Raw genomic sequence first — 8,497 nt, 5'->3', positions numbered from 1 at the left:
GTTTTTGGCAGCATGTAAACACCTAACTACCTGGGGACGAGTCCAGCGCTGTTTACAACCAAGGAAACAAATGGAACACAGTGTAGACTCCTGAAATATTCATCCCACCGCACAAAGCACAACCTGAAGTGGCAGCGAAAGACAATGATGAAGTGAATGACCAATAGCAGGACAGAGACTTTGCCCAGCCAAGTGAAACCACCCTTGAATCTCCTGTGGATTTTTATTCCAACTACTCAAAATGCTTTAAAAAATTGTAAATCAAACGCCTCCTTCCTCTCAAAAACATACAGATGACAACATAAATGTACATTTAGATTAAGACATGTAAACCCTGGTAACATCCTGATGCAGTGTATTCTGGATGCTGTTGCTAGGTAACAAGTGCTTCAGGGGGAAACCCTCATTATGAAGTATTTAAAATGCATCATTAATTGCTAATTTGTAGATAGAAGTATTTGAATACTTATCTTAAAATACAAGTATCCACATCAGTAACAGCTTGTGTGTGGGTAAATTGATTTTTTTTTATTTTTTTTTTTAGTTTATGTCCTTTTTATGCAGAATACATTGCAGGCATCTGATTTTTATACATGCAAAAATCTGTACAGTTGGATGAGATGCTGCTGGTTTGTACGCTAGATCAAAAGCCTTCTTGTACTGCATGTCGTAAATGCAGAAGAAAACAGGCACACGGTTACGGACAATCTCTCTCTAACTCCACACTTATCAAACGGTTTGCCTCCACCGCCACAGAGCTGAGGATGCAGCCGAGAATCCACCACCCTCGTCTGAACAGGCTTTATTTTTAGCAGGCATGAATTGTGAGAGAGCACTTGTCTTATTTCAGTCCTACTGGCTCTGCTGTAACACAACAATTATTTGGTGCCCTTCGAGTGTGCAGAGTCATTTTCCTCAAGCGTTCATTCCACCACATGGCAGAACAAAAGGTGGTAGGATATGTGAAGGTTCACTGCAGCAAACAAACATTACTTGTGGTCAGTTGTTGAGTCAGAGCTGGATTTTGTTTAGCTTCAGATATTATTTTTGGTGAGAATATTGAGGAATGAATCGGAGGAGGGGGACTATTCACTATTTCACAGATTCACATTTGCAGTTTTTCATTACAAAATACTGAGTGAGACTGTTGAGGACCACACAGTGGATTTCCATGGGTAGAAAAAATAGATCCTGCGGTGCTCGTACTCTCACAGCAATATTTTTGGCATAGGAGGGCCACAGTTGCTCACTGATCTTAAAGCCAATATGAAATGGAAGCGAGTAGAAAAAAGTGAGCATCATGCAAACAGGCTTAGTATTTTACAGAGAGTGGGCTTGGTGTGATGTGTCCTCCTCAGCTCCTTTTTCCTGCACTGTTGGCGACCAAAGCAGAGATGGATTTTGACTCAGGTGCAAACTGAGCTGTTTTGCAGACGCCCACACCAGCCCGTTATCTTACAAATACAATACACCAGGGACAAGGCATCTGTTGTGACTGTGTGTGTATGTGTGTGTGTTTGGCGTGTGTGTGTGTGGGTGTGAAGATGTTAAAGTACGCAGCGATGTGTTTGTGTGTCTGTGAGAACGTGGATGTTTGAAGCGGTGGGAGAGATCCAAATCTGTGACCCAGAGAAAAAACAGATGATGGATTCTCTAGCATCACTTGTCCTTTCGCCTTTCCATTACCATATATAACGCAAAAACTCCTAAAACACGCTGCACAAATTAGATGTATAAAACAGGGGATTTATCCTTGTGTAGACACCAGAGTGAAAAACACAGGAGTGTGCAGCCTCGATAGCAGCTACATTAGGCTGTGGCAGCTGTTTCCACACTGAATTATCAAACCTATTTGTATTGCCAGGATGGGAGTTAAGGGATAAAGAGGGGAAGTGTAAATGTAAAACAAGTCATGACAGAATCTGACAAGAGACAGAAATACCCCCTCTCCCCTTCTGGTGTTCTCTTTTACACTCTCTCAACCATTTTAATCTCCTTCATAATACCATCCCTTGCAGACTCAACTTTGATCACTGTCATTTTGCAAACTTACAGGATGGGAAGGATTGAGACAAATACATTATTCATCCCACACACCAATTTGGGTCTCCTCTGCTGTCTGTAATGCACTTCTCTCATCTCCCTGTCAGTTTTTGTCTTTTGTTCAGTTTGCTCTGTTGTAGGATGGCATTGATATTTGGAGAGCTGTAATGGACCACAAAGTTTAACCAAAGGACAACATGACAAATTCACAGTATTTTAACAGTTCAGAAATTCATAATATAGAAGAATCAATTGAAAAGTTAGGGGTTAGTTGCAACCAGAGGCGGTTTCTCATAGACTGCAAGGGAAACCCGGCTTCCCCTAAAATTACGAAAATTAAATGGTCAAATATGTTCAGTTGTGTTGACAATTCAGAATCAGCTTTATCACAAATCAACGGACCCCATGTTGTTCACTTCTCATACATTCCTGTTGCGCTGTTTTCTCATACGATCTATGGTCAGTGCATTTGCCCGTAGATGCTCAGCGTCCATGGACTTCAATGGGACTGAGTGGAACAGTTTTTTTCATTGCTTCAAAACTGGACGGTAATTGGATAAATGCCACAATCTTGTCCCGCCCCCGGATGCTCGGCATCTCTGGGGGTGAATGGAGCTGTGGGCGGACCTCAGCTGGGCTGGATGCCGGGCTTCCACGTGCTGATTGGAGGATCAGTTGAAAGGCTGAATTCCGTTTGATTGACAGCTATTTTCAGATCTACTCCTTCACTTCACAGAGTTCAGTTTAATACCATCGCACATTCTGCTGTGAAATCGAGAGAGAAACCACTACGAAATTACTTGTTCATTTCTTGCACTGTAAATAAAACACACTCATTGTACTTCCTTGTTTCAATTTAACATAATTTCAATGTTTCCTTCTTTAGTTGGTACGATAAGGTCACTGACCATTTTCTTAAAAAGGAACGGAGGGACGAATTTATGTTTAAACAACTTGACTTTTTTTTTTTTTATGTAAGCCGACAATGAGCTTCCCCTCTCTGAAAGACAAGCATCCGCCACTGGTTGCAACTAAACCATACTTTTGTGCGACTCTCTGCTAAACAATTCCATGAGACTTTCCACAGTCGGCTCCCAGAAGTTGTGGGCCTCTCGTGTGATTTGGCCTGAGTTTATGTCCAGTGTCAGAAGGCACGTTGAACAACAAACAGTTATACCACCCTCATATTTGTTTCACGGAGCAGGTATTATCTAACCATCATGATCGCCTTGGGGCACAGCAGGCGCTAAGCTTCCCGAGCCAGTCCTTTAGTAAATCACACCCAGAATTCATGAGTCATGAACTCTGTAGTGGATGCAATAAAAATGAATTGGAAATCACTACAGAAGCCTTGAAAAGTTGATTCACATTCTAGAGGAAGAAAAACTAATCTGGTTATATCAAGGAGATCAACTGTAAAAGCACTCCGGTAGATGTTTGGTTTACACAGTCCTTTTTTCCAATAAAAACTATGGTGGCCTAAAAATGTACGTTTTTGCACAAATATTTGTCCGTGTTAAGCTCAGTCTAAAACGGGTATTTCAACAAGGTTACATTTATATGATTCTAACCTTTTGACACTTGAATAATGTACGTATATTCACAGGCATGATAAAACACATTTGAAACATCAGGACTGTGACATTACACAAGGACATTCCTTCTAGTTTCAGAGCACGCCAAGCAGTGCAAAGCCAAGAACAGTTTGGTCTTGTGTTGCACCATTCCTCATATGTGATGCGTCACGCACCATCCCATCTTGACACTGACACACAGCGATGTTTTGTGAGAAATAGAGAAGTGTGCAAACAGCAAGTCAGCATGCCATATTTAACTATGAATGTTCAATGAAGTTTCATCCCTATTGTCTGTTTAAACGGGAGGATTATATTTGCAAATTTCTACGTAGGGGAAACAGTTTCCTGGGAATAGGCCTAATTGGAAGGCATTTAAGACCCACATTTGGATTCAATATAAATTGTGAAGGAAAAAATGAAAATTCTGCAGTCTCAGTGGAAAATTGCATTTGTTTTGGCTTGTAGTCAGCAGCAGATTTCTGAGGTCTAATTTAAAGAACTGCACTAATATGAAGACCCACTATAGTGAGACCAACATGTTTCATCAGCTCCATTAGTACCCTGATGAAGGCAACAAGCTGAGGCATGTCTCACAATTAATTATTCTTTGTTCTGCAAGTATCCATGGAGCTCTGACTTCACACTATTTTGCTTCCCCATAAAGCTTGGACATAGGAGATGCTGTGCCAGAAAAAATAAAAATAAAAAAAAAACTATGATGGAAATTATCAAAACAGATCTTTAAGATTTTAACATTTCCTGGAACGAGATTTGAACTTTTCTACTACAGTCCTCCCACATTAAATCTACTCGAGTCAATTATTACAGCATGAAAACAGAGACGCATTAATGAGTAGATATGATACTGAAGAGACACCACTCTTTCAGTGTCAAAAAAAAAAAAAAAAAAGACAAAGTGACATCTATGGCAAAGATCTTCTTAGTGATAAGGGGCAATTATCTGGCAGAGAAAGCCCTTATTTAAGGTGGCCTAAAGGGATTCAGAGGATGATGCCATCAGCACTTGTGATATTCTGATCCATCCCATGGGTTTATTTAAGAGATTCAAAAGAAAGGGTTATCTCAGGATAAAGACAGAATTAACCCAACTGCTTTTGATACCTACAGTCATGGCACTGACTTTATCTCCACAAGTCCTTTAAGGTATCTCTTGAAACACAGTTATTATTTACACAGCGTTTTGACAGCAACAAAAAAGTGTCCTGTGAAATATGAACAGCAGCAGTGATAACACAGGGTATGATCAAAACAACGAGAACGCCAGAAGAAAAGACTTCTTGCAGTGACACTGGCTCTGTGTCGATGTGGGATCCTTTATCTGACACAGTTTTGGTCCAGATTTAGAAATAGATCACATCAATTTGCAACCCTGCATGTGCTGTCAATAAGGCAAGATAAGTTTACAAAAATAGCATGAGCACTCCGTCGTGAATGTTTTGTTTCTGAAAAATCTGGACCACTGACTCCAAAAAGATACAATCATCTGTATCTCTGCCCCTGAGATTTTTGACAGGGTTTTGGTCCAGTTATCTACAAGAGCACATGTCAAAAATCAGCCTAGAAAAGATCCCCACGTGGCATCTTAAACGTGGCTTTTCGTCACTACTTTCTCTACATGTGATTTGGAAAAAACGGATTCCTTGAAGATAACTACAGTTGCGGAAAAAATTATTAGACCACTCTTGTTTTCATCAATTTCTTGTTCATTTTAATGCCTGGTACAACTAAAGGTACATTTGTTGGGACAAATATAATGATAACAACAAAAATAGCTCATAAGAGTTTAATTTCAGAGCTGATATCTAGTCATTTCTTGTGGTTTTCTTGATAATAACCAAAATCATTGAAGTTCTTACATCAATAGCTATGGCATTGTACTGATAAAAACAGTGCTTTTAGGGATTCCATGTTTTCTTTTCTGTCTGTTTTAATCACATGATACACACAGGAGTTAGTACTTGATTGCATAACCATTGTTTCTGATGACTTTTGATGGTCTAATAATTTTTTCCGCAACTGTATTTACATGGACTGATTGCACCTGTAATGAATGAATTGCTGCAAGTACATGACAAGCTGAATAAATAGAGTGAAGCCGTGGAAAGAATTGCACATAATTTAACATGATCAGTCCAATAATTTGTTTGCAGATGCACAGATTCATGCTAGCTCTTTACAGTGAGGTAATCGTGTTTAATGGTCCTCTATTGTTTTGATCACCCCCTGTAAAACGTGTATTCAGAGTGATTCCAACAAGGAAAGCATGCATTACATTTAGGTAAAATAGCAAGATGCTAAACAGTTCTGTTAGATCTTTATTCCCGAAAAGATTGGGTATCATACAATGTCTTTGATGCATTTAGAGTAACCAGATTTCATGGCATGGGTTCAGTAAACAGAACGATGGGGCTGTGGTAGACCCTGTGGCTATATAAAGATTATAGTCATTACAATATTATTGCTTTCATCACAGAGGAGTGAGAATATGGGCCCTTAAGACAAAGGCTATGGTTTCCTTACAGGCCCGCCTCTAAATCTAACCAGTAACACCTAAGTTGAAACTCTAATGGGGTGTCTAGTATAACCGAACAGGCCTACTGCAGAATAAGTTGATCTAGTTACATAATGAAACAAAACGATTGCACAGTACTGAGCTACTGCCTTAAGCAGTTAATTTATGATAAATGCCCATAAATGCTTTCTAATATCACAGGGTATTATATAACGATTGCTTTGTGCTTCTCAAGTACAAGTATTGAATCGTTCAACTTAAGTGTTACTTTAATAAGCAAGTGAAAATTGCGTAACATTGTGCCCAGTTCTGACAGGTCATATGATGCAGATGATGCATTTTTTAGAAGTAAAATACATCATCTTGCAACATAATTTTCTATTTGATCTAATTTGAACTAATAAATTCATAAAATCGCACATGGTAAAATAGTCAATATATGAAATACCAAAAATACAGCTGTGAACAAACATGAGAATGGAAACAAGGTAATATAGTTAAGGCTAAACATCTTTGTCTATTACCTTTGTATAGCTAAGTCAATAAGAGGAGCATGCAATTAACATAACATTGCCACAATTTTACATTAAACAACAAAAGCAATCAACTCAAAACAAATGTGTGTGCCTTTCGTCACCACAAATTAGAACCATGTAATGTAGGTTTTTCCACATCGTAAATCATATGGCTTTGTGCAATTTTTCACTGTCAGTAAATTCACTAATGGAATTGTTTTTGTAAAATAAAATATCAATAAATGTCATGCCGGAAATTATTGAGATTCTGTTCTACATGCGCTGTTTCTTACATGCCAGATTGTGCTAATTGTACATCATCCTAAAAAAAATCAGAGGTCTTTCGTCATAGCATGTACACTTACATCCAGGGACAAATGTGCTCAATTCCATCACCCTACTTTATATAAGGTATTTGTGCACATATTCTACATTTCTTTAAATATAAGAATATTGTCCATTAATAAATAAGGAATAGTACAAGGACTTCAGGTAGGGAAATAAAAGTGGATGGCATGAGTTAAAGTATGTTGCCTGCTTTATGTAAATCGATCTGAATTCATCTTTCTAAGTTTAGGCGGCAGGTGTCCGTCCATCCTGCCGCCTCCTCCCCCAGCCAGTCGCTGCAGCTTGGGAGGTAAGTCTGCCACTGACTTACTGATGGGCTCGGTGCTGATCTTGGAGGCCTTACCAGCCTGCTTATCATCAGACACCCCAGGAACAGAGCTGATTCGCTGCAGCTTCATTGGCAGATCTCCAAAGCTGTAAGTCATCTCTGAAGTGGTGGAGCTCATCCTTAGTAGCTTCTTGGGCAGACCGTCCCGCCCTGTGATCTTCTGGAGCTTGGTGGGCAGCTTGGTAGTGCTGTCATTGTCCTCCAGGGTCTCAAGGCAGTCCAGGGAGCTGTTCTTCTCCCCGCTGTTGCACAGGGATGGAGCCATAAGCGGGGAGGAGAGGAGCAGCGCCTCCTCCTGTTCCTTCACACTGTATGGAGGGGTGGGCACCTCAAATGTGGCATGGAACTGAGAGTAGTCCACCTTAAAGAAGCCTTCCTCCAAAGAAATAACTGGAAAGAAGCGGTGTCCCCACAGAACCTCGTCCTCGGTGTAAGATGTCCTCGCTTGGCAGGTCATCCCTGGAAAAGGGGAAGGAAACGCATAACAGACCATTAACAGGAGGAATTATAACAGTGTTTTTCAACCTTGGGGTCGGGATCCTACGTGGGGTCCCCTGGAATTCAAAGGGGGTTATCTGAAATTTCTAGTAATTGATTAAAATAAAAACTTCATAATAAAAAAATATATGTTTAGTTTGTAATTTAATGTGATGTCAAACAGGGTGAAGGACATAACATCCTCATATCTCTACTGCACAGACTCACATCCCAGAACCACAGGATTTGACTTCATATTTACTCAGCAGGAGGAAATGATGTTGTGTGGTCCATTTCCATATATCTGTCTATAATTAGGACAAAAGGGAGAGAGCTGCAGATAGAGCAGTGTTTTTCAACCTTGGGGTCCGAATTCCATGTGGGGTCACATGGAATTCAAATGGGGTTGCCTGAAATTTCTAGTAATTGATAAAAATAAAAACTCACTAATAAAAAAATATATGGTGAGTTGACAGAGACAATCCCGATACGTAAAAGACATGACAAACTCTGAAGCTGAAACTGAAGCACTGTGGTACTGTTTATCTTTCAAATGTTCATTGTGGTCAGTTTCAGATGCTGCAGCTCTTTCATAATTCATAGTTTGAGTTATTGTTTGTTCAGTATTAATTGTCAGCCTTGTAAATCCAAGCTGGACTGACTGTACATATCCTGA

General features: G+C 39.8%; 1 protein-coding gene across 1 annotated transcript in view; it reads right to left on the bottom strand.

Moving 5' to 3' along the window:
- Positions 1 to 5,943: 5,943 nt before the first annotated feature.
- The window catches only part of kcnj3a (potassium inwardly rectifying channel subfamily J member 3a), a 40,954-nt gene continuing 38,400 nt past the window's right edge, over positions 5,944 to 8,497 (bottom strand). The window contains exon 3 of the mRNA XM_030125612.1: positions 5,944 to 7,803. Coding sequence (XP_029981472.1) covers positions 7,208 to 7,803 — 596 coding nt within the window. The 3' untranslated portion in view covers positions 5,944 to 7,207. The remainder of the gene's footprint in view (positions 7,804 to 8,497) is intronic.

Source organism: Sphaeramia orbicularis, chromosome 21, assembly GCF_902148855.1.
Source record: "Sphaeramia orbicularis chromosome 21, fSphaOr1.1, whole genome shotgun sequence".
NCBI lineage: Eukaryota > Metazoa > Chordata > Actinopteri > Kurtiformes > Apogonidae > Sphaeramia > Sphaeramia orbicularis.
Note: the sequence above shows the minus strand (reverse complement) of the source record. Positions and strands in the feature narration are given on the sequence as shown.